The sequence below is a fragment of the Lissotriton helveticus genome, chromosome 2_1 (genome assembly GCF_964261635.1).
Source record: "Lissotriton helveticus chromosome 2_1, aLisHel1.1, whole genome shotgun sequence".
Taxonomy (NCBI): Eukaryota; Metazoa; Chordata; class Amphibia; order Caudata; family Salamandridae; genus Lissotriton; species Lissotriton helveticus.
In genome coordinates, this window is record NC_136059.1 from 788861266 (window position 1) to 788886573 (window position 25308).

Below are 25308 nucleotides of genomic sequence, written 5' to 3' on the forward strand. Positions count from 1 at the left end.
GCACTCCCTAGTACTCTGCAGTCACTCTGCACTCCCTAGTCACTCTGCACTCCCTAGTCACTCTGCACTCCCTAGTCACTCTGCAGTCACTCTGCACTCCCTAGTACTCTGCAGTCACTCTGCACTCCCTAGTACTCTGCAGTCACTCTGCACTCCCTAGTACTCTGCAGTCACTCTGCACTCCCTAGTACTCTGCAGTCACTCTGCACTCCCTAGTCACTCTGCAGTCACTCTGCACTCCCTAGTCACTCTGCACTCCCTAGTCACTCTGCACTCCCTAGTCACTCTGCACTCCCTAGTCACTCTGCACTCCCTAGTCACTCTGCACTCCCTAGTCACTCTGCACTCCCTAGTCACTCTGCACTCCCTAGTCACTCTGCACTCCCTAGTCACTCTGCACTCCCTAGTCACTCTGCACTCCCTAGTCACTCTGCACTCCCTAGTCACTCTGCACTCCCCAGTCACTCTGCACTCCCCAGTCACACTGCACTCCCTAGTCACTCTGCACTCCCTAGTCACTCTGCACTCCCTAGTCACTCTGCACTCCCTAGTCACTCTGCACTCCCTAGCACTCTGCAGTCACTCGGCACTCCCTAGTCACTCGGCACTCCCTAGTCACTCGGCACTCCCTAGTCACTCGGCACTCCCTAGTCACTCGGCACTCCCTAGCACTCTGCAGTCACTCTGCACTCCCTAGTACTCTGCAGTCACTCTGCACTCCCTAGTACTCTGCAGTCACTCTGCACTCCCTAGTACTCTGCAGTCACTCTGCACTCCCTAGTACTCTGCAGTCACTCTGCACTCCCTAGTACTCTGCAGTCACTCTGCACTCCCTAGTACTCTGCAGTCACTCTGCACTCCCTAGTACTCTGCAGTCACTCTGCACTCCCTAGTCACTCTGCACTCCCTAGTCACTCTGCACTCCCTAGTCACTCTGCACTCCCTAGTCACTCTGCACTCCCTAGTCACTCTGCACTCCCTAGTCACTCTGCACTCCCTAGTCACTCTGCACTCCCTAGTCACTCTGCACTCCCTAGTCACTCTGCACTCCCTAGTCACTCTGCACTCCCTAGTCACTCTGCACTCCCTAGTCACTCTGCAGTCACTCGGCACTCCCTAGTCACTCTGCACTCCCTAGTCACTCGGCACTCCCTAGTCACTCGGCACTCCCTAGTCACTCTGCACTCCCTAGTCACTCTGCACTCCCTAGTCACTCTGCACTCCCTAGTCACTCTGCACTCCCTAGTCACTCTGCACTCCCTAGTCACTCTGCACTCCCTAGTCACTCTGCACTCCCTAGCACTCTGCAGTCACTCGGCACTCCCTAGTCACTCTGCGCTCCCTAGCACTCTGCAGTCACTCTGCGCTCCCTAGCACTCTGCAGTCACTCTGCGCTCCCTAGCACTCTGCAGTCACTCTGCGCTCCCTAGCACTCTGCAGTCACTCTGCGCTCCCTAGCACTCCCTAGTCACTCTGCACTCCCTAGTCACTCTGCACTCCCTAGTCACTCTGCACTCCCTAGTCACTCTGCACTCCCTAGTCACTCTGCACTCCCTAGTCACTCTGCACTCCCTAGTCACTCTGCACTCCCTAGTCACTCTGCACTCCCCAGTCACTCTGCACTCCCCAGTCACACTGCACTCCCTAGTCACTCTGCACTCCCTAGTCACTCTGCACTCCCTAGTCACTCTGCACTCCCTAGTCACTCTGCACTCCCTAGCACTCTGCAGTCACTCGGCACTCCCTAGTCACTCGGCACTCCCTAGTCACTCGGCACTCCCTAGTCACTCGGCACTCCCTAGTCACTCGGCACTCCCTAGTCACTCGGCACTCCCTAGTCACTCGGCACTCCCTAGTCACTCGGCACTCCCTAGTCACTCGGCACTCCCTAGTCACTCTGCACTCCCTAGTCACTCTGCACTCCCTAGTCACTCTGCACTCCCCAGTCACTCTGCACTCCCCAGTCACTCTGCACTCCCCAGTCACTCTGCACTCCCCAGTCACTCTGCACTCCCCAGTCACTCTGCACTCCCCAGTCACTCTGCACTCCCCAGTCACTCTGCACTCCCCAGTCACTCTGCACTCCCCAGTCACTCTGCACTCCCCAGTCACTCTGCACTCCCCAGTCACTCTGCACTCCCCAGTCACTCTGCACTCCCCAGTCACTCTGCACTCCCTAGTCACTCTGCACTCCCTAGTCACTCTGCACTCCCCAGTCACTCTGCACTCCCTAGTCACTCTGCACTCCCTAGTCACTCTGCACTCCCTAGTCACTCTGCACTCCCTAGTCACTTTGCACTCCCTAGCACTCTGCAGTCACTCTGCACTCCCTAGCACTCTGTAGTCACTCTGCACTCCCTAGCACTCTGCAGTCACTCTGCACTCCCTAGCACTCTGCAGTCACAGTCGTAGCCATCGCGCCCATATACAGCGTCTTCTGCATCCCTGAAGAAGAAACATATAGTTATCACAGTACCAATAACTACACAAATTAAGGTGGGTGAATGACATTTAGCGAAAGGACTACGCAGCCATTAGTTGAAAGGAAACACGGATGCTTCTGCCTTGGCGCAGGGACGGACTTTCGCACAAAGCGTATATGATGTATAAAAAGGATGGTGGAAATATCTGTACATTTATTGATGCAAATATACAAACCTGAAACATTTATGTTTGTGGCTAAATGGTGACACATACGCGATACAGTAAGCAATTCGACATTGAAGACACAAGTATTGAGCACTCCAATATCAAGAGCTTGCACATGCAGCTTCCTATACAACATTACAAAGTGCAGAGCACATAAGGAGAAAGGGTAACGGGCCTGCGATAGCAACCACCGGGAAGAGTCCCTCCGGCCACAAGAAATAGGTGCATGCAAGAGCGAGTACGAAAAAGGAAGACATTCCATTAACAAAAAAAAATGTGTTTAAGATTGACGTGCAACACATGCTGTACCAGTAGTACGAAAATATATTGTGTAGTTAATTAAAACCATAATACAAAACATTTAAAAGGCACGTTAAAGAAAGAGCAGAAGAGTAAGTCCCTGCGATACCGTCTAACGTGACTGACGTGCTGTGTGTTTAACAGAATGACAACCTCTGGACTAAACTTTAATTGGAATTAGCGGTTTACAAGTGCAAGCTTAGGTACCCTGGTTCTTTGTGAGTCGGGTGTCCCTTGTTGTCCTTACTTGCCTTCTCCGTCAACAGGGATGATCTGTGGTGCTGCTGCGAAAGGTCACCGCTCAGGCATGTGTGCCCCCTGGTCGGGCGCCGTGAAGATGCAGCGCCTCGTGCCTCCAGGGTGGTGCTGACGTTCAACTACTTTTTTTCCCTCTCTGATGTTCACCTCAGCAGGCTCCCTCGCGTGCGGGCGAGCTGCGCGTCTTACATTCCGCCCGGGAACCTAAGGGGGCCTTTTGATGGACAGGCGAATTATCCTTTCATAAATGTTTACCAGGAATGGTTGTGAAAGGAAACCGTACGGTGATGACCTGCCAGGGAACCTAAGCGACCGGTTCAGCCTCAGAGCCTCACGTGAGAAGTCCGTGGCTGCTCTGTGTGTTTTGTGACTTCACTGTTTTGAGAAGGATTTAATGCATCTTGTCAATCTCCTGGCAGTTCATTCGCAGAAGAAGTGTGTGTTTTATTACATGCTTAGTTATTTGATTGATTTAAAATGTCCCTGTCAAAACCAACTGGCACCAAAGTCTTTTTTCCACGTGTCTACGTTGTTTACAGCTGTATTTATGGGCGAATGAATTCCTTGTGTACTTGTGCAGGGGTTGATACAGAGGAATCCAGCTTGTCAACCACCTGATGGGCTAAGGGCCGAGAAACTGAATTGCCACCTTCGGCAGCAAAGGTTTCCCTGTGAGCAGGTGGTATTCATGCCCACTTGGAAACATTCACACTTGAACCACGCTGAGATGTGTTGTGAATGAAGTACAACTGGAGTTGTGGAGGAATGTGGGCTTGACCGGGGAAGGGTAATGGCCGACTCACCTTCCCATACTGTTTATTTACACCACAAAATGTGCACCTCCTGGTAAAGTGTAGGACATCCACTGGTGTTAAGATTATCAAATACATTGGAACTGGTTCAACAAGCACTGACAAGGCCAATAGATCTGATTTGTGTTTGAGTCTTGACTGAAATATTAACAAGGAAAGGCACGGACAGCGGGAGGGAGGGCAGGAAAGGCACGGACAGCGGGAGGGGGGCGGGAAAGGCACGGACAGCGGGAGGGGGGCGGGAAAGGCAGGGACAGCGGGAGGGGGGGCGGGAAAGGCAGGGACAGCGGGAGGGGGGGCGGGAAAGGCAGGGACAGCGGGAGGGGGGGCGGGAAAGGCACGGACAGCGGGAGGGGGCGGGAAAGGCACAGACAGCGGGAGGGGGTGGGAAAGGCACGGACAGCAGGAGGGGGGGTGGGAAAGGCACGGACAGCGGGAGGGGGGGCGGGAAAAGCACAGACAGAGGGAGGGGGGGCGGGAACGGCAAACGTCAAGAAAGGCAAAGCAGAAGGCAGCACTCACCTGGACTTCTTCCGGCGGCGGTCGGCCTGCAATGACCGAAACAAACCTTCCCCCCCCAAAAAAACAATAGGAACTGCCCACGACCGCAATGACGTTGTCAAAGGGGCAGGATGAGAAAAAATCTCTGGGAATGCCCACCAATCGCCTCGCTGAAAGACGGACGCCTCTCTCTTCCAATGGCTAGCCTCCATTTATGGAGTTAGCCAATGGAACAGAGAGGCGGGACTTTTGTCCATACTAGTAAACAAAAGTTTTCACCTTGCGCGAAAGTCTGCTGCGCAGCTTTCGGCGAGGCGAAACCTAAAAACAGGTTTACGGGGAAATAAATGCCTTCAGTTGAAAGGTCATGTGGCTACTTTCATGACTCAGGAAAGCAGAGAAGTGGGCTGGGATTGTCACAATGAGTAGGAGCCTTTCAACGTGTCAGAGTTGTAATGAGGCACACCTGCGTGACATTGAGGTGTTATTCCATCTAAATTGACCAGATGGGTACAATAAAGTGTCTTCCTTGGACCGGAAACAAGCATTCTGGGACTGGATTCAAGCTAGCATGGCTGATGAGGGGTGTTACCCTGAAACCGGTCCCAGGAAGCTTGTTTCTGGTCCAGGGAAGACCTGGCTTGGCAGTTCGGGCTGGACTGTTCCCATGAGGAACACGGTCAAGACTGATTTGCATAAGGCTGTGCCTGAACTGGGGTGGCGAAGTGAGCTAAAGAATGATGATGGATTCAACTTAGATCTCTGAATGGGGGCGAGTGTCTGAAAAGTTTCAGCATCTCCTCCCATCATCTCATTGTGTTTGCTTTGTTCACCCTAAATTGGCAGAGTATGCCCAGACGTGGGTCCCTTGCTCACTTTGCCACTGGATTCAAGTTAAGCTGGCTGATGAGGAGCGGGAGGTGCAGTTTTTTAAGCAGACTGGGAGAAAGCAACAGGAGTGTGTTGAGTCATGAGGGAAATAACATAGGGAGTGGGAGGAGACGAACAAGAGGGAGACAGAAAAATGGGGGAGTAGACGAGGGAGACTGTAACAAGGAGCATGGGGGAGAGAAACTTAGAGGTGTGAGAAAGCAACACAGCACAGGGGAGAGAAGGGCATGGACAACATAGCAACATGGAGTATAGGGGAAAGAAATGTTTGGACGAGAGAGAGCAATACGGGGGCAGAGGCACACAAAGAAGACAACAGGAAAACACATGCACTCTCATGGAGTGCTTAAAAAAAAGAAAAATATAGTTGTCTAAAAGTGAGCAGTGTAAGGACACAATTTAAGAGGCTATGGTCCAGGAGAGGTACAAACAAAAGATGGAGCAGGCCAGCCATCAAATAACAAGCAAGCAAATGAGAGTAACAACAAAGCCAACTAATGATAAGCAAAGGACGGACTTTAATCCCACTGCAAATTCTTGGTAAGCTGACAATATTTCTCTTTCAACCAGACAGCTGCACTGTCCGGAAGGCTCAAAATAATATTTTTTTTTTAAAAAGACTCTTGAAATGGAGATAAATAAATAATGTAAAACCACATTTAAAAGAGATGAGATGTATTACAAAAACAAAGAAGGTCATGTTCGTTTCAACATTAATTACACATTTTCATGGCATTGTAGCACATTCTCACTTGGCACTCTTTCATACAGAACTGGCAAGGCATCAATTGAATTTGATGATTCTTGGTAGTTGTGAGGGATTAGCAGAGTGTACACCTAATGCATATCTTATAATTGGATTATGTAAATTAGAGTGATGGAAATCCTTAGTTTGATTTAGGGGAATCTTTGTAGTGTCTTACGTGTATGGCAGCGGCGGATCCTCCGCTAAGTCAGAGGAGCATTACCCTACTGCTCCCCAGCAGTTCAAAAAGGGAAAATATAATGATAACGCAATGTTATCATTTCAATTTTCCGTACTGCAGTGACTCAGTTCGTTTGTTTCATGCAGGGTGGGACTGGGCCGGCCAGAGCAGGGAGGAGGAGTGGTGAGCACTCTCTAAGTGCGCATGACGGTTTGGCCGGCCGTCTTAGGCCGCCCAAACAGTCATGCGCACTTAGCATGTTCTCTACCCAGGCTGTACAATACAGCCTGGGTGGTGAACATGCACAGTCTCCCAGTCCCTGTCTGAACAACGAACTAGGGCACTCAGACCAATTACAACGCTGCTGTCATGCTGGTGAGAGCAGCATTGTGATTGGCTAGGGAGTCTGGGAGCCTGGGTGCTTCCTGTTGCCAGGAGCGACAAGAGAAGAGAACAGAGGAGAGGCGGCCAGCCAGCCATACACAGGTGCCTTTCTTTTTTTTTTTTCAAACAATGGTTTTTCTCTAAGTCAGAGTTTATTGAAGTTTAAGAGTGAATGTGCAGCGCCTCCTAGGGGAAAGTGGGCCTTGTAGGGGAAAGCATAATATGCAAAACAGGGTGCCACATGATTGGTCACTACCTATTACGAGGATGTGGTACACAGAGCATGATTTAGCTATAGCCCTGTGTAGATATAGTACAATACACTGGCAAAGCGAGGACATGGGAAAATAAGTGATGTAAAGAAAAATAAACACCAGGCCATTCACAATAGCATGTAAGCAGTAGAGTAAGCTTGTCACTATCTCCCCAATAACCTATGCAATGCCTGGGACCGCAGTTACACTATACTCCCCGCTATATTGGACAAATTAATGCGAAAACTTGGTCCAGCAGTATCCTCACCTCCACAGAGTCTGTTTTTCCCCCACATATGACTAGAGCTCTAGAACCATCTTTTCCAACAAAATAGTTTTTACCTCAAATTGTTTTCAAAGTAACTTTTGTATGCAAACCCTGAAAAACTGGTAAACACAGTATTAAATCCTCTCCCCTTCACCCACGGGAAGGAACTCGTCCTTAGACAAATCAACATATTTAAGAAATGTGGCTGAGGCGTGTTTAACTCAACAGTGACCGAGAGTGGTAAAGGCACCTGCAAACACTGGCAATAGAGACCACAGTACGGGGAACTTTATTTCTTTTTTAATTTACAGCCCTTATACACTTATTTAATTTTTTTATTCCACGAAAATACATATGTTTCCTTAGGAAAACAGTCTTCCAGTTCTTGCCAACAAATTAAAGGTGTTTCAATTCTAATTTCTACCCTCGCTGCTGAACTCCCTCACTGTGGATAAAATCGATTTTTAAATCAGCAAGTCATTTAGCACCTGAGGAAATCTTGTGTTATAGACACAACGTAGACTCTAGCCAGTAGTTGGAAGAAGATCCAGGAATATGAGGAAATCTCTCTTGTCGATATTCATAGTCTTTTCTGGTTTACTATTTGCCCATTTTCCCCAACACCAAAGGCCTTCGGTAAAGGACTTCATCTCTTGGAACAGTCAACCTGTCCTTCATATGTCATACTGGCAACAAACTCAACATGTAGTTAGGCACCTTGAACAGCCCTGGACCAAGTGGAGGCCGACCCTCCTCGGATAACCAGTAAGAACCAGCTTGCAATAAACTGACTCTTCTTTGAAGCTAAATTAACAGAGCATACGATTAACAATTAACACAGATGAGGAAAGAAGAACGCAACAAAAAAGTAGTGGAAACGAGCAAAAAGAGAACCGCATTGAAACAAGGCAAATGTGCAGTCACATTAGGGAGTAGACCACGGCACAGGCTCCAACAGTGGAGCAGTCCCCTGCTCCTCTCTCACTTTAAGGGAGGGTCTGCCAATGGGCTGGTGAACTGGGTCCCAACAAAACCAGAATTTGTGGCCCAGTTCTGTCTGCAAGCAAACTGCTAACAAATAATAGCTATGGAATACTATTGCAGAGGTGTGTGGGGAGTGAGTTGACATGCACAACAAAGAAAACGAAGAAATAGGAATTGTGGTAGGAAAAAATAGGGGAATATGCAGATTGAGGGAGAAATGCAAAATGTGTGTATGATAGAGAATGGTGAGAAACAATAAAGAAGGATGAGACAAAAGATGGGTTGATAGAAAGAGGAAAGAAAGAACAGGAGAAGGGAAGGGTGAACAAAAGGAAGAAACCATGAAAGGGGATTAGAAAGAAAAGGTGAAAAGTAGGCTGAAAGAAAGGGGCGAAGTAATTGATTATTGGAAGGATGAAAAGATAGAGTGAAAGGGTGAAAGGATCTATGGACGGTGGTCAAAAGAATGGATAAAAAGAGTGAAAGGGCTGATAGGCTAATGTGTGAATAGATGTACGAAAATAGAATGTACTGATGGTAAAGAAAGGAAATATGATAGGATGAAAACATTTATGGATGGCTGGGTGAATGGGAGAATGGATTAATGCATGGAAATGTGAAGTGATAGAGAGATGAATCCATATAAGGGTAGATGGATTGAAAGGTGAAGGGACTGACAGATGAATGGAAGAACAGACAGACGGATGAAAGAATTGATGCATAGTTGGACGGAAGTAAGGTTAAAGAGCAAAGGGAGCCCTCGTAAGTAGGGTAAGATTTGCTAGCTTTGCATGCTTGGTGTGTTTAGAGGTACGGTTCAAGTGGGAGTATTCTAATTGTGTGGCTACTCCCTGACGCTCCAGCCCTCTCCATTTCTCAGAACAAAAAAAAAACTATTGCAAGGAATCAAGCAATTTACCAGAGGCTCAACCAGAAGTTACTGCCCTTTTGTTGGTTACTCAAAACAGACAGATTTAAGATGTCATTTTTATATTTCTTTTATATTTTGATGACACAATTGATCGTAAAACTATTTTAACTCTTTTTTTATGATAATGTATGTATTTATGGGGTCATAATTTCACATAATAAAACTGTTTGTTTTAAACTACACAATAAGGATTAGAATCTATTTTGGGTAGGCATGCATGAATACCTTTGTCTTGCCGCATAAAGATATCCCTTCTTAGTTCCAGTCTTTCCAAGCAGCAGCGAGATCTCAGCTTGGTGACGTGAATAAGGATGATGTCAGAGCAACTAAAGTTCTCATCTTGGTCAGATTAGCAGAGTTAATCAATTTCCTCATATATTATTCCCTCCCCTCTACAAATGAAGATGTCTGAGTGAAGGAGACAAGGGTACCTTATTGTCGTGCCCTGCAACCGATCGATCTTCTTGTTCAGCTCAGCGATGATGCTGTGGAGTTCGGTGATCCGCTCCTCGTAGCGCAGAGTTGTCCGCTCTTGTACTTCTTCATGCTCTCGCATTAGGTGAGATTGTTCACACTGAAACAGAACACAACTACAGTCACACCACAGATAGGAGGTGCACACCCAACAATGCAGTACACCCCGCCCCACCCACAGAGGGAACGCTGACTAAGGACAACACTGCATGAGAACCGCCTTGCTTTGTAAGACTACAGAATGCTGCCTCGTTGTATGCACTTTTGCAAAACAGCGCCTCCAACCAGATGACCTCTGTCTGCACATCAGCAAGAGTACATCCTGTCAGGCTGTGCACTTCATTCAGTGCACAGCAAAAGGAGCACATCCTGGTCAGTCACCTGCTGCTTGTTTGGCACGAAACACACATCCGATGGCACGGAACAATGCATACACGACTATAAGAGCGCATCCTGTCCAGTAGCCCACTGAAAACACAGGACAAAGAATGCCTCTTGCCAGGTGGTCAAAGAAAAATGACAAATAACACTGATGCTGCTCTTCCCTGACCCCTCTCCCCTTCATTTTTCTGTCCCTGGTCCACTTAGAGAAAGTCTTCCTTCAGCTTGTCTCCCACTAGTGCAGACTCTCATTGGTTTTGAAAAGTTAATTTTTTTAACTCGTTAAAATAATGATGCTAAAAAAAGCCATCTTGTTTAAATGAAAAAGCCAAAGACCGGCTGCTCCTGTCGAATAGTACACTCTCCATGCAACCCTAACATTCCCTCCAGCAGAGATTCAATCCAATCTCGGCCCACGCTGACGAGGCGCCAAGAGCCAGCGGCATGGTAACTACAGGGGCAGCAGCCTGGCACGCGCTTGTCAAGCTCCAGCTTGGTAGCCGACTGGAATCAAGAAACCAACCATCTGCTGCAGGCCACTCACCCGCACCGACCCAGCCTCCCGCAGTCGGTGCTGCAGAGATCTACAGCATTGCAACTCAACGGGATCTGACAAATGAGATACAAGGCCTACTGCGGAGAGCCTGACATCTCATGATCAACCATGTGTCCCATGCCAGCAATCAAGCGGCTGTCAAATACAAGAGCAGACACAAACCAAAGACTCTACAACAGCATTATTTACTAGAGCAGTTCTACCCCAACTGATTCTGTTTGAAATATTCACTAACACAACTGCAGTCTCTGAGACAAAATGCACAACCAATGTTCATCCTAAAATGTGTTCAAGAGTGTTGATATTTCATACAAAGAAGCTGAGCGGACTGCTCAGTAGATCACACATTTCCATCCTGGTAAACTGCGCTGTTCCCTCTGACTTATCTCACAGAGGTAGGTTCTCTTTAGATGACCCTAATACAACCATTGTCAATAAACATACAATACCATGCACACACCAATGATTCTCAATTTTAAGCAGACACACAGGATCATTGGTATGTGCTTTGGTATAGATAGGAGGTTGGGATATGTGAGCAGGATGTAAGTAATGAATGCATGTGTGGTAGTGTTGGTACATTTAGGGAGTGGCAGTTGGTACATGGATGTATGGAATATGAATGTATACAATCATAATTAAAATTGGAGTTTATGAGGGGTTTGATTGAGTAGAAGTGAGTCAAATGAAATATTATTGCAGAGTGTATTTATAGTGTAGATCATTTGGAGATAGTTTAATTAATGTGAGAAGGATATAATAGTAATGGACCATTTTTAAAATGTTATCTTCAGAACCCACTTAAGGAGTGATTTTCCACGATTGCCTTATTTATTGTGTTCCATCCTAAATCCAGAAAAATAACACAAGACTTTTCAAAGTGAGTAGATTGACACATGTTTGTATTCTTGCGTTACAATTAAAGCATGCAACATCTGTTTTCGAAGGCTTTTCAGCTCATCCCAAAATGGCGTATTTAATAGAATATTGTTCAAAGCATGATGGCGCACAACATCAAGGTCATGTAATCACTGTGGGTGTGGATTATGAACTTCTGGTTTGGAGTGTAATATGGCAATATTTGTTCTTAAGTATGTCTCTTGTAACTATATTTTGTCTGAAGATGTAGGGTGTCATAAGATTTTTGGTTTTGTTGTGTGTTCCTAAATGTCTGTCAAACTGACTATCCACTAGTCATGTTATAATTTTTAAAAGTATATAAGTATGTTCAATTACAGCCCTGATGAAGCCCTCCTAAGGACAAAACGCGTTGGCTAGGCTGAAGTGTGATGTTTGATGAACATAAATAAAACTATTTTAGATCTCGTATTATGGCTCCCGCTTCATGATGGACTGAAAAGAAGAAACAATGATTTGTCAATACAGTTAAGATGAATATTTGAATTATTGAACTTTCTGTACATTTCTTATTGAGTGTTCCCGATCTTGTATGGTTTCTGTTTATGTACAGTAGTCCCCGGGCAGTGGAATCACAAGAAGTTGAGCGCTAGCTCTCTACATCTAAGTATTGACTCCAGTGTAGCTATCCGGGGCAAACACTGTTCTTGTTTTTGGTGAATATTCACATCAATCCAAATGAAATACAATGTCCGCGGAGCGGAATACCATTGACCTGTCTTGTTTCCCCATAATCTTTGGCCTTTTCAAAACAGCTGAAAACACATTAGAAAAGGACAGGGAAGAAGACGGAATTACAGAGTGAATTAGACCTGGAATTTCAAATTCACCACGCAATAATCATTTCTCAGTGGAAGCTCCGGACTCCATTCAGACTACACGTTAACTCCGCCTCCTTCAAGGAAACACAATCACAGTAATATTAATGTCAGGGGGGCAAAATTACGCGGTGCTGGGCCACAGCACTCATAACTAGGCGAAAAATATTTGTGAAGCGCGATTCCAGCTACATGAATGCTACAGCACATTGCATTACAAACCAAACATTACAATATAACACACGAGAAAGCTTGGTTACATCAGGTATGGTAGAAGAGTTAATATCTATTGTAAATCTGCCACAGGTGTTAAAGTTAGAAAGTGAACCAAAAGGCACTGAATTGTAGAGCTTCAGGTAATTGTTTCTAGAGTTTTGGGAATTGGCAGAAGAAGGCACGAGTGGGTGTTTTAGATGCATTTGTTTTTCAGATATCGCAGAATATTCGTGGCTTGCTTCTAGTTTCTCTCACTCCTTATATAACAGGCAATATGGCTCCCAAACAAGTGGAGAGGCCAATGTGAAGGGCTTCATGTACGATATATGCCATTTTGAAGTAGTCTCTAGCTGCCAAGGGAACCAGGGACAATCTCACAGTTGTTAAGTATCATAGCCAAAGCTTACATCTCTTTCAGTCACCTCAGCGATTTAACCCGTTAACTTGCGGAAAAGTACTAGTCAATTACTGAGCTTTGATGCTATAATCTCATACAGAGAATACTTCATCCTTACAAAGTGGTAAGGCATTCTGATTTTCATTGCTGAGCATTTTTGACTGCTCCATTTTTCCACATGCAAATAAATAAAATACCTATTCTTTTTTTTTTTTTTTTTCTTTTTTTTTCTTTTTAACAGATCTTTATTGTCAAGATGGCATAATAGACAACCACATAAACAGACATGCATCTCGCTCATGTATCATTGGCATTGTCGAACAAGAGAGTAGGAAAAACAAAAACATGTCGCGATCCAGCAACTTACGGTTGCCACCTTGATTTGTCCATGGAGCAGTCTTAAGAGTCCGTGAAAGACAGGTTTCAGGTCATACCTTCATAACAGTCTCTCATGGTAGTCCTTACGGTTCTTACTCGTGGTTGGTTTACCCGCTCCCAACAGGCCAAAGTGTAAGCATAACAAAAACAATTAACGCAACTAAGGTCATCACATGGCAATAGGTAAGTCCGTATATGGTCAGCATTCGGCCATTCCACACATGCATTACTGGTCCCAAGATAGCTTCGCCACCCCGCACCCTCTCAGCCCTCCCCAGTTTTCAGTGTGTGGACTCAGTCCATCTAGTCTTCATCCTCCTCCGACTCGGAGTCCTGGCCCTCCGGCAATGGTGTACATGGTTCCCCCCTATATTTGTTCCACGGTGACCATACCTTATTCCACTTACGGGGGCAAGCTCGCATTAGATATACTGCCCTTTCTTTTACCATTAAAAGGTCCATATTCCTGATCCACCCAGCTACTGTAGGCAGTTCCGGGGCACCCCATTTTTGCGCAATATCCCGTTTGGCCACCGTGACTGCCAACGTAACCCAAAATCGCCCATACCTGTCCAGGTCAGTAGGTTCCCAAATGTTTAACAGGCACAGACGGGGTTCTGGCAGGACTGATATTTCCATGGCCTGGGAGACAGTGCGCATAACCTGCCTCCACACCTCCTGGATTCGTGGGCAATCCCACAGTGTGTGGAGCAGAGTACCCTCCTCCCCGCAGCCCCTGAGGCAGTATGGGTGTGGCGCCCGCTGTATTCTATGGAGGAGCGGTCTGGTGTAATATGTGCGGTGTAGAATCTTGAGTTGTATTAAGCGGAACCTGGACGATATGCCTACCTCCCGCGGTGATGCAAGCGCCTCGTTCCATTCCGTCTCGTCCATTTCGCCCAGCTCCCCAACCCATTTCACCTTGAGCTTCTGTGTGGGGTCCGGGAAGTTGTTAACTAGTTTTTTATATGTGAGGGAGGTAGCCTTTTGTTCCATAAATTCTGTCAGTAGCCTGTCCTCCAGCGGTGATGATTCTGGGAGTGTGGTGTCAGGTGGAATCGCTCGTAGGAGGGCGTGTCTGATCTGAACATACCTGAATGTCTCCGTGGGGCCTAATCCATATTGTTGTTGGAGTTGGGAAAACGGAAGCACCGTGCCCCCCTCCCAGAGGTCCCCTACCACTGAGATCCCTATGTTGTCCCACTGTGTGAATCCCTTACAGGACCTCAAGTTTCCCAGCGCCTTAGTGTCCCACAACGGTGTTAACCTGGTAAGTCTGCCCTTCCAGCCCAGACGCGATTGTGCTGTGTGCCACAGTGTTGCTGTGTGAAATGTCGGGCCTAGTAGGGTCTTAACTTGCGAGTAGTTGTATAACACCGCGAGCATGCCGGCCGTGCCCAGCTGAGACCAGTCCGCCTTATAAGCGGGATCGTCCCGTGGAGTGTGTATCCAGTGGTTAATTATTTTAAGCTGGGACGCCCAATAATATAATTGAAGATTAGGCAACGCAATCCCTCCCTCATACCAGCTCTTAACCAGTTTATCCTGTGCTATCCGCGCTGGGCCATTACTCCACAACAAGCCCGATACCAGTGCAGCGATTTGCGTAAAGTAGCGTGGGTCCACGATATAGGGGGAATTCTCAAGCACATATAGAAACCTTGGGAGAGCCATCATCTTATACAGCGCTGCCCTTCCAAGGAGGGTCAGCGGCAGTGTAGCCCAGAATTTAACGTCCGCACGCAGGCGAACTAGAGGCGGCAGCAAGTTCTCTGTATAAAATCCCTTAGCATCAGCAGTAACGAAGATTCCCAGGTACTTAAAAGAGGTGGACGTTATCTTTAGGGGACAGTCGTCTTGCAACAAAGGGGCCGGGCCCCGGAGTATGTATAAGATGGATTTGGACCAATTCAGGGTGTAGCCCGACGCCTTGCCATGTTCATCGCATATTGCCAATAGGGCAGGGACTCCCTCGGTAGGATTGATCATGTAAATAAGCATGTCGTCTGCATACAAGGAGACTTTGTCTTCCCATCCTCCCTCCCAGGAGATGCCCCGGAACAGCGGCGTCGCTCTGAGCAGAATTGCCAAAGGTTCCAGCACCAGTGCAAAGAGAAGGGGCGATAGCGGGCACCCTTGTCTGGTTCCCCGCCCCAGTGGGAATGGCGGTGAGATGTGACCATTCGCAACCACCTGTGCGACTGGCGACGTGTACAGTAGCCGTACCCATGCAAGATATTTTGGGCCGAAGCCCATTCGGGTCAGTACAGCGAATAAATATTCCCATTCAACCAGGTCGAACGCCATCCTAGCATCCAGGGAAATTATCGCTGCCTGGTCTGTAAGAAGATGCGCCCGTGCCATCACCCCATGCAGTCTCCGTAGGTTCAGCGCCGTGCTACGGTGCGGCATGAAACCCGACTGGTCTGGGTGTATCAAGGTGTGTAGGTGTTGAGTTAGGCGACCGGCCAGGAGTTTCGCTAGTATCTTTGCTTCAATGTTGAGTAGGGAAATGGGTCGGTAAGAGCTACAATCAGTTGGTGGCTTGGCTGGTTTGGGAATGGCCACGATCGTGGCTGTGCGCTGGTCGAGCGGGAGCATCGCCTTCTCTACGCTTTCAGTGTACATATCTAACAGGGGTTTCGCCAGCACTGAGGCCGTCGCTTTATACCACTCCACAGGTATGCCGTTGGGTCCTAGCGCTTTGCCTGACTGCAGTGCCTGTATTGCCAACTGGATCTCGTCCTCAGTCAGGTCTGCGTCTAGTTCTAGCTATGTTTCGTTGGAAAGCTCTGGGATATCAATGTGACTAATCGAGGCCATCGCCTCCCGTTCCGTGACGGACCGCTCCGGGGTGTATATCCCCTGAAAGTGGCGTGCCAAGGCACGTACTATTTGTTCCGGGTGTGTCTGTAGTTGGCCCTCACTGTCGTATAGTCTTTGTATCCCTCTATTACTGCCGCCCCGTTTGTCTAGCCATGCCAACATCCTTCCGGCCTTGTCTCCCACATCGTATATTCGGTGTGCGGTGTGAGCTAAGTGACCCTTAGTGATTGTTGTCAAGTGAGCCTGGTATTGCTGCTGTCGGAGGTGCAATGTATGAGTAGTGTCCGGGGTGGGGTCTGACATGTGAGCATTGTTCGCCGCGCCAAGCGCCAGCTCTAAATTCGTAAGTTCTGTTCTGGAGTCCTTTTTATGCCCAGCGATGGCCGCTATGGCAGCTCCACGTAAAACCGCTTTATACGCCTCCCAGAGTACCGAGGGTGAGCAGACTGTTCCTGCATTTTCGGTAAAGTAATGTGTCGTGGCTAGCTTAAGTTTCTTCCTGATCCCAGGGACCTGTAGATAGTTGGGATAAATCGGGTATATTCTGGCGCGCTTTGACTCTTTGGTGGTAAGATGTAGTGATATCGGGGAGTGATCTGAAATGCCCCTGGGTAGAATCTCTAGCTTATCTATGGAGCCTACACCTACCCCCAAAAGAAAGAAGAAATCAATACGTGAGAGGCTGTTATGTGAGGAGGAGTAGTGCGTGTATTGAGTTGACGCCATGCATCCGTGAGGCCCATTGCGTTTAGGAAGCTGGGAAGAGCAGAGGCCCCTCTCGGGCGGTCCCGTGTCGGAAAAGTGTCTAGCAAGGGATCTGTTATAGCATTGAAGTCCCCCCCCCGATGATTATGTCCCCCTCCGGAAGTTCTAGAAGAAACTGCCCCAGTGCCGGCAGCGCAGTAGAGTGCAGCGCCGGGGGGATGTATACCGACACCACATTAAAGGTTCTCCCCTCCCATTGACCAGAGATCGCCGCAAAGCGTCCCTGGTCGTCTGCCTTATGGCTGCGGACCAGAAAGGGCGAGTTTTTCTTAATAAGTATCCCAGTGCCCCTGGAGCCCGTAGTAAATTGAGCGTGAACTGCCATGGTGTATCCACGTCTATTTAAAGCCTTGCATGTATTCCCTGTCAGGTGTGTTTCTTGAAGTAGAACCAACTCAGGGCCGTGGCGTTTGATGGTGTGCATTACCAAACCCCTTTTTATTTTATCACCCAATCCCCGGACGTTCCACGTAAGTAGTTTCAGTGGGGGCACCATTGTTAGAGCGGGAGCGCCCTCAGTGGGTGCATTTTGTGCTCGCCTTGCCATCCGTATTGAAGGCCCGTGACCCCAACGTGCGGCTATGTGGCGCTATCTGTAAGGAATGACGTGGGCCTGTGTGCCCGATGTGGATGGCCCACAGTGTGACCGTTTTCTTCATGGAAGTAGTGACGACCAATAACGATAACCATAACAATAACAGTACAATTTCCCCCCCCCCCACCCCCTCCTTGCTCCCCTGCTCCACGGACGATGACCCGCCCGCATCCCCAACTTGGCAGAGTGCTTAGTCCCATCCCTAACTATCTTACTTGCTCGTGGGGTCGGTGAGTCCCCCACAGGCATCGGCCCATGCCCGCCCTACTCAGCTCCAACAGCCACAAGGTCCCAACGGCAGCAGATTTGTCGATCCAAATGTATCACAGTCATTCAGCCCCTAGCAGGTTGTCCCGAGCCGAGAGGGTCTCTTTCCAGATCCGAATCCAGCCCCGCGGCTCCTTCTTCAGTTGTAGGGCTGTTGGTTCGGCGTTCCGGCGTTCCTTCGTTACGCTGGTTCCGGCGGTCCCTGTGTGGACGTTGGGGTTGGCCCACCTGCCTCCATCCATCCAGCCATTCTCGTGCCACCTCCGGTGTGTCGAAGAACCATGTCTTGCCCTCGGCCACAACCCGCAATTTGGCGGGGAAAAGCATCGAGTAGGGTACGCCCCTATCGCGTAGCGTCTTTTTTACTTCAGTGAATGATTTTCTGCGCCTAGCCACATCCGCCGTATAGTCCGGAAAGAAGGCCAGGGTCGAGTTCTGGACTTTTACAGGCGGTGCGACCCTCGCTGCCTGCAAGATGGCGTCCCTATCTCTGAAGTTAAACAGCCTGGCCAGGACAGGCCGCGGCGTTGCTCCCGGTTTGGCCGTACCTCCAGGGACCCGGTGCGCCCTCTCAACAGAGAAAAAGTTGGACAGGCCCTTTGGTTGTAGCTTGTTTTTGATAAGGTCTTCTACATACAAGTCCATGGCGCCTTTCCCTTCCGACTCCGGAAGGCCCAGGATGCGTACGTTGTTTCTACGGGAGCGCCCTTCCTGGTCATCCAGCTTGTCCTGTAGTTGCTTCGCGACCTTTTCCATTCGCTCCATCGCCACCTGCAGGTCCGAAGTGTCTTCAATGAGAGATTTTGTGACCACTTCCACTTGGGACACTCTTTCAGACATCTTCCTAAAGTCCGCCCTCAGCAAATTTACTTCGGAAGAAATAGTGCCCACCGTCGCCTGTACATCAGTGAGCGTTTTCATAATGTCCTCCAGGGTTACTTTCTTCGCCCCTTCTGTGTCCGGAGGAGTACCAGTGGAGTGGCGCCCGCCTCCCTGAGAATGGCTTTGTTGACCATATGCAAATTTATCAAGTTTTGCCTGCGTCGTCGTATTCCTTAAGCCTTTGCCTGCCATGGCGTCGCGTTCTCTGTCGTGCGACCCGGACCCCTAAAAATGTCCAACGCAGACCGCCACGTGCGGCCCTTCAGGATTCCCACCGTCTGAAGTCCCTTGCACCGTTAGTTACAGGCTTCTAGTTCACTGTGACTGATGGGGTGCATTCGTAGAGGATCTGTGCCCGTGCCCGTGCCGTGCGGCTCCCCACGTGTGTACTTTGCTCCTCAGCGCGCTACAGCACGTGTACCTTCCGTGCCTCGTGGTGTCTTCCGTGCCCCCAGGACAGGTGGCGTCTTGTAAATAGCGGCAGGATTTCGCCGCGTTTTGAGCCGCAGTGCCCAGGGTAGTGTCCGCTGACCACGGGACAATGTTCAGCACCAGCCCCCCAGGTGGGCTGAAGCCAGTGACCTCAGCACGGATCCGTGGGCGCGCTGCCGTCTCACCTCTCAGACGGGGCGGCGGTGTCAGCCCTTCTCTTTCCCCAGTGATGGCGCCGCTGAGGAGCAGGGATGTCCTCTCCTGTGTGGGCGTTCCGCCCGTCCGGGGTATGGCAGCCGACGACGCTCTCCCAAGGGGTGCAGGTTGGCAGCAGGGAGCGCCGGCGCGAGTCTCTTCACCGGGTGTCCGCAGGTGCCGGGTGAAGTCAGTGCGCCTCAGCCGCCCAGGGCGCACTTCCGCCCGGGTCCGCCTAGTACGTCAGCCCGGTGCTGCCGGGCAGTGAAAGGCCGCAGCAGTCCGCCCCTGATCGGAGCACCTCCCGGCCTCTGACGATTGCCGGGAGCGGGTCGGTGCGTGCCGCTGGTTACCCCCAGCCGATGTCGCTCCTTCGAGCGGGCGATGTCACGGATGGGACTACGGATATGTGGTCAGGCCGTTAGTGCCTGCGGAGCTCCCTCGTTAAGCTGCCGCCATGCTCGGCAGTTGGCCACGCCCCCCAATACCTATTCTTTTTAAAAGATGAAATTCGTATTCCATATAGCTACCTTCATAAAGTCAGGTGTAAACAAAGTGAGCTACCATCCACCCACAGAGCATCAGTACCAGAAATGACAATGGGAAGTAACAGTAAAAAGTGCTGCCGTCGGATATATATATTTTCTAAGATTGTAGTGTAGGGGCAGCCTTCTGCTACAGGTCGTGATAAATAAAAGGTGTACTGCCCGATTGAGGTCTACCATCTCCACGGAATATAAAAATTACACCGCTGTCAATAACAAGCTTTAAAACGAATCGGGAAAATAATAACCCAAGTAGATCACAATTAATTTTTGTTCCATAACAAATTGACAGGGTCAAATTGGCATAAACGTTATGTAATAATGACTTTATTTTATTTGGGGGTTTTGTAAAGTGCTACTAGCCATCCTTACATGGCCTCTGAGCATTTTGAGAGTTGAGTTATGTAAGAGGAGGCAGTAAACAGCATTTAGGAATAAATACTCCAGTTGGTAGTGGGGTAACAATCGATCACTGACATAATATAAATGGACAGTTTTGTGAGATGTCTTGTCCTACCACATGATCCTTAATCCCTCCCACGCTTATGACGGAACCGCTCTGTCATGGCCCGGGTGGGCTGTGCTGGTGACGGAGCGGTTCCGTCATGGCCCGCTCGCCGCGCCTGCGCGGCGCTGATTTCGCATCTGCGCTGACGTTCTAAAGAATGGGCGAGGCCATGACGGAACCGCTCCGTCACAAGCACAGCTCACCCGAGGGCCATGACGGAGCGGTTCCGTCATAAGCGTCGGAGCGCCGCGCGGCCGCCCCACCCCCTTAGCGCTGCGGCGGAATAGCCGCCACAGCGAAAGAGGAGCAAGAGTCCTGGTAACCCAATTGGAGGGGCGGGCCGAATTTAGGAGCCTGACCTGGAAAGGCATAAGATACAACTGATGTAAAGGCCAGCATGGAGACAGGATGGTTATCCAAACATCAGGATGCAGAGATTCAATTGTAATGAATTTCCAGCCTCAGATAAAAGGGCAGGGAGCTCCACAGAGAGCAGCCGTGAATGTGGATGGATCGGCCGCCACAGCTCCTGTACATAATCTGTCAGATCGACAATACACCCCTCCTGGCAGACCAGAGGTATCGGACAGGTTGGTAAGAAACAAACAGGCAGTTTGGTACACAGTCCTGTAGTTCCTCTAAATGTTTTGTAGGACATCCTTTCATTTACTGGGAGCAAACTGAGGGTCAATGTTGATCAATTTCCATATGCAGTCCTAGCTCAATAAACTGTACGTCTTCAAGCACTTTGCCAACTCCTTCCCGAGGTTCTGTCATTGATTTTGTCTTGTTTTTCAGACAGATTCTTGCTTCTTTGGAGACTCAATTTCTTGACAACATGGCACTTGAGTGCATCGGTGGATCTTCACATGATAAAGTTCTGAAAACAGTGACTTGTCAGCATAATAAATATATTATTTCTTACTACAGTGAAACAAAACACATATCAAGGTTTCATAGCACTATAACGGAAAGAACCTAAAAAAACAGCTCCGTACTAAGCCCAGCACTGTGTAAAAGGAAAGAAACCAAGATATATTCTTCTAAGGACATTAAAATAACATAGTCTTTATGATTTTTCCTGTATAGGGTACGGTTCATTACAGGCAGAGTTCTAGAGGAAGAGCGTTTCATAGTTTGGGCCCCAGAACGGAAAATCCGCCTCCAATTCGAGCCCCTACTAAGCAATAACTCATTGCTCCTAAGAGTTCTTCTAGTTGTATACCAACTCAATCCCTTCTTCAAGATCTTAGGAACACTTCCAAACAATAATTAATAATTAGAAGATATGACTAAGAATGATGTACATATCCTGTGGGTCTGTTTCAGCATGTTACATTATTGTCGATGGAACTCCCTACTATGCAGACGACTTGGGATAGGACTTTACCCTCTCTTCCACGCTGACTATCCTCCCTGTAGGGAGATTATTTGTCACCGTGTTAGCAGCTACTAAGTTATGTTTGTTTAGAAACTCTATGTATGCACACCCACTGATGCATGAGGAGTGGTTGAAAAATTAACGTTCAAGGCCGCCCTTAAGGGAATTAGCTACAAATTCATTTTTTCAGCTCCCAATATCTGACCGTGTTTATTCATAGTGACACAAGCACTCCTTCTTAGAGAAGGATTGCTGCACTGTCTCCTGTACTCCTGAGAGAGCGCAAATCTGAAAAATGTAGAAGTGCACCATATTTACAAGCACGTAGTATTAGTTTAGTGTAGAAAATACAAGAGTGTCAAACTTATAGAGTGAGAATATAAAAGAGTGTTTAATTAGAATAGGGATACATATATCAGTGTGAAAAACTAATGTAGAGATTTGAAGAAATGTTAGAATGATGTTGGAGTTTCGCGTTATGTGGCTGTGTGAAAAAGAAATGTAACTCTGCAAACCATGGAAATGTGTAGGCCACATGGCATTTCACAAGAAACGAAAGATGCTGCTACACTTTCAAGTAACTTGAGTTCTAATGTCATTTTACTGCAAAGTATAATTAATCATAGAATTGAAATATGTTTTAAATAGATGTGTTACATTATAGTAATGTGTGTTAGTTAGAATCCTGTTTAAACAAAGAAATTAAATGTGCAGAGTGCAGAGGTCCATTTCATGTAATTTTAGTAGGCCTGAATAGATAAAGTTGCTTCTTTGATCTGTATTTGCTCGTTAGAGAAAAGTCATGCTAGACACTAACTATGAATCCTGTTACATGGTTTACGACTGCAAGATATGGTGGAGGCCGGAATTTGAGGCCTACAGAGAAAGTGTCTTTTGCAGGTGCGAGGGAGCCTAATCAGAAAGTGATGAATAGGCTTTTGTTCAAGAGAGCCAGGCACAGGCCTGTAGGAGTCTTCAGGAATTTTTAGGGGGTACCGTCTTGCCGGAGAGAAGCCTGGGAAGCAAGGTCAACTTTAACGAAGGGTCCCGAGGAGTACCAGCATGGAGGTTGCCGCCAGAACCTACACCACGTGAGAGGCGTCTCCAGGGGCGTTCCTATTGGAAATGTGATTTTGTATTAGGGACAGCACCCCGGGGTGGAGTTAGAGCAGATGATCTGAGGAACCTAAGAGAGCAGATGGGTAGGCAGATAGGGAACTGCAAGACATCGACTTTGAAACAAAGACTAGGGGAAGTGTGTGATCTTCTTTGGAAGTCACCACGGCTGACACCTTTTTAGGTAAAGATCTTGCTAAGTAGGGATGTCACTTAGTCCAGTGTAGGGACAGTCTAACCTGAACTTTTCCTTTCTGTAAATGACGCATAAGCTACAGCTTGTGTCCATGTTAGCAACTTTAATGCTTTTTGAATTTGTTTTAGTGATATCTTTCTGCCGACTAAGAGCCTTTAGAGAATTCTTATTTGTATTGATTCCTGTATATCTTTTGAATCTTATTCTGAGATGTTTGTATCTCCAGATAGCTTTGGTTTTATAATAAACTTTTAAACCTTTTCCAGTGGTAAGTGGTTCTTTAGAGTGGAGTAAGTTCTTTCTTGATTAACCTAGTAGTGGATTGCCTTTTACTCAATGACAGGTACCAACGATTTAGTCGACCTGAATTGGGATCTGGAGTAACAATAATAGACCAGAAATCCCGCGTTAGCAGTTGGTAGCAGAGTGAGGATGGTTATCTTCTTGAGGAAGGTAATCTAGACTAGGTTAGTTTACCCCAAGGTCCCTAGAGCTCGAGAGGTGGCCTGCCGAAGAAGGCGCTGACGGAGAGCGAGAAAAGCAGCAGTATCGGACGAGAGTGAGTATAACAAGGGTCATGCGTGGACAGATTGCGGTGTTTTGTGTTGTATTTGTATTGTAATGTCATGAGGAGTTGAATGCCTGTAGTGTGATTGTGAGAAGGTTGTGAGCGCGCGCAACCTGGTAAAATCTTAAGTTCGGGGTAGAGCTTAAGTGGTTCGGGTGTATCGAACATCCAGAGTAATTGTCGACCAGAGTAAGGAGGTCATGAGGTACCATTGACCGCGGCAGGACCGAGATAGGGGGAATGCAAGAGAGTGTGTGTGGGTAATGGACGCAGGTCGGACGTTACCGTGTGCAAGTAACCTATCAGAGAAGGCGATTGTCTGGAAAAGACATTTCGTCGGTTAAGGTGACAATTACAGTTAGACTGTGGGCGTACAGTCAAGAAAAGTGATCGCTTGGACGGAAGTAATCATTTTTCAGAGTATGAATGGGACGCATGCATGACCGCGGAGACGAGCTGAGAAAGGAGGGGAACTGCTGCATAGGGGGACGAGTGACGTCGTCTAGAGCCGCGCTGAGATAGGCCGGTTAGTGAGAAGCCGTGCCGTGATAGGGCGGTTGGTGTGACGTCAGTGAAAAGCCACGTTGTGATAGGGCAGTTAGCGAGAACCGCGCTGAGATTGGTGGATTGTCATCAGGAAGTAAACAAACGCGGAGAAAAATAGAAATTCTGTAGGTTTTGAACATGAAGTGTTTTAAATGTTTGAGAGGGATTTTTAAGAGAAAAAGAAGGAACTCTTATTACGGGGAAGAGGCACCGCCAGAGGGTACACCAGCTTACTATATGGCAACGAATGTTGGCTTGCATACTATACTATGGATTAGTGAATGGAGCAAGATCTCGGAAGGGAATGAGGAACTGACGTTTCCTAAGTATGGAACATTTAGGTTAGAGGCGTTACATCGGCTGAAAGCAATTATGTCCTCACTGAATCCTTCGCCTAGACCAACACAGTTTGAGGCCCTTAATGCGTGGATTAGGGCGGCACACGACAGAAATCTGAACAGGCGCCAGGAAAGGTTGAAGCGATCAGTAACGGCAGTGCGAGATGCCCAATGGGATGCGGACGCCAAGAGATGGAGGGTACAGGCTATCGAGGTGGATAAGTTGTACCCAGTGAGAGAGGTGGCAGGAGAAAAGAGACTCATGGAAGAGGATGAGGAGAGCGAGTCGGAGGACAACTTGATAAATAGATTGCTAATAGATAGACCGCCTCCGAACGTTGGGGAGACAGAAAGTAAGGAACTCCCAAGGGAAGGTGGGGCTGCCATAGAGGGGTATAGACCACTCCCTATATCGGATTGGACACCTGTCAAAGGTGAGGAGACACCTCAACATAGTACAGTACAGAGTGTAGTCGGAAGGTTTGTGGTACAGAAGACGCCAACCACTGAGAAGGTTGAGTCTTACGGGTTGCCAGACGCTCTACAAGTACCCGTTACCATAGGTCCTATAGTATCGAGTTACAACCCCGAGAGAGAGAGAGAGGAAGAACAGATACGGTTAGACAGAGAGAGAGTTGAAATGGAAAGGAGGAATAACACGACAAATGCCTGGAGGCAATTGCCAGGTACAGTGACGTGGAGCACCCCATTTGATTCAGCAGTGGGTCCCGCAGAAGAACAGGGGGGTCAGAGAGGACCGATGGACCTGAGGGGACCACGGCCGAAATCCTTTAAGGAGCTGAGAGCTGACTTGAGAGAATGGGATGGGTCCACAGAAGCACCAACCAACAG

General features: G+C 48.2%; 1 protein-coding gene across 3 annotated transcripts in view; it reads right to left on the reverse strand.

Annotated features, from left to right (window-relative positions):
* The window catches only part of MCC (MCC regulator of Wnt signaling pathway), a 1512525-nt gene that overhangs the window by 624243 nt on the left and 862974 nt on the right, over nt 1–25308 (reverse strand). For all 3 annotated transcript variants that reach the window (XM_078675515.1, XM_078675517.1, XM_078675516.1), the window contains one exon: nt 9590–9732. In XM_078675515.1, coding sequence (XP_078531641.1) covers nt 9590–9732 — 143 coding nt within the window. The remainder of the gene's footprint in view (nt 1–9589; nt 9733–25308) is intronic.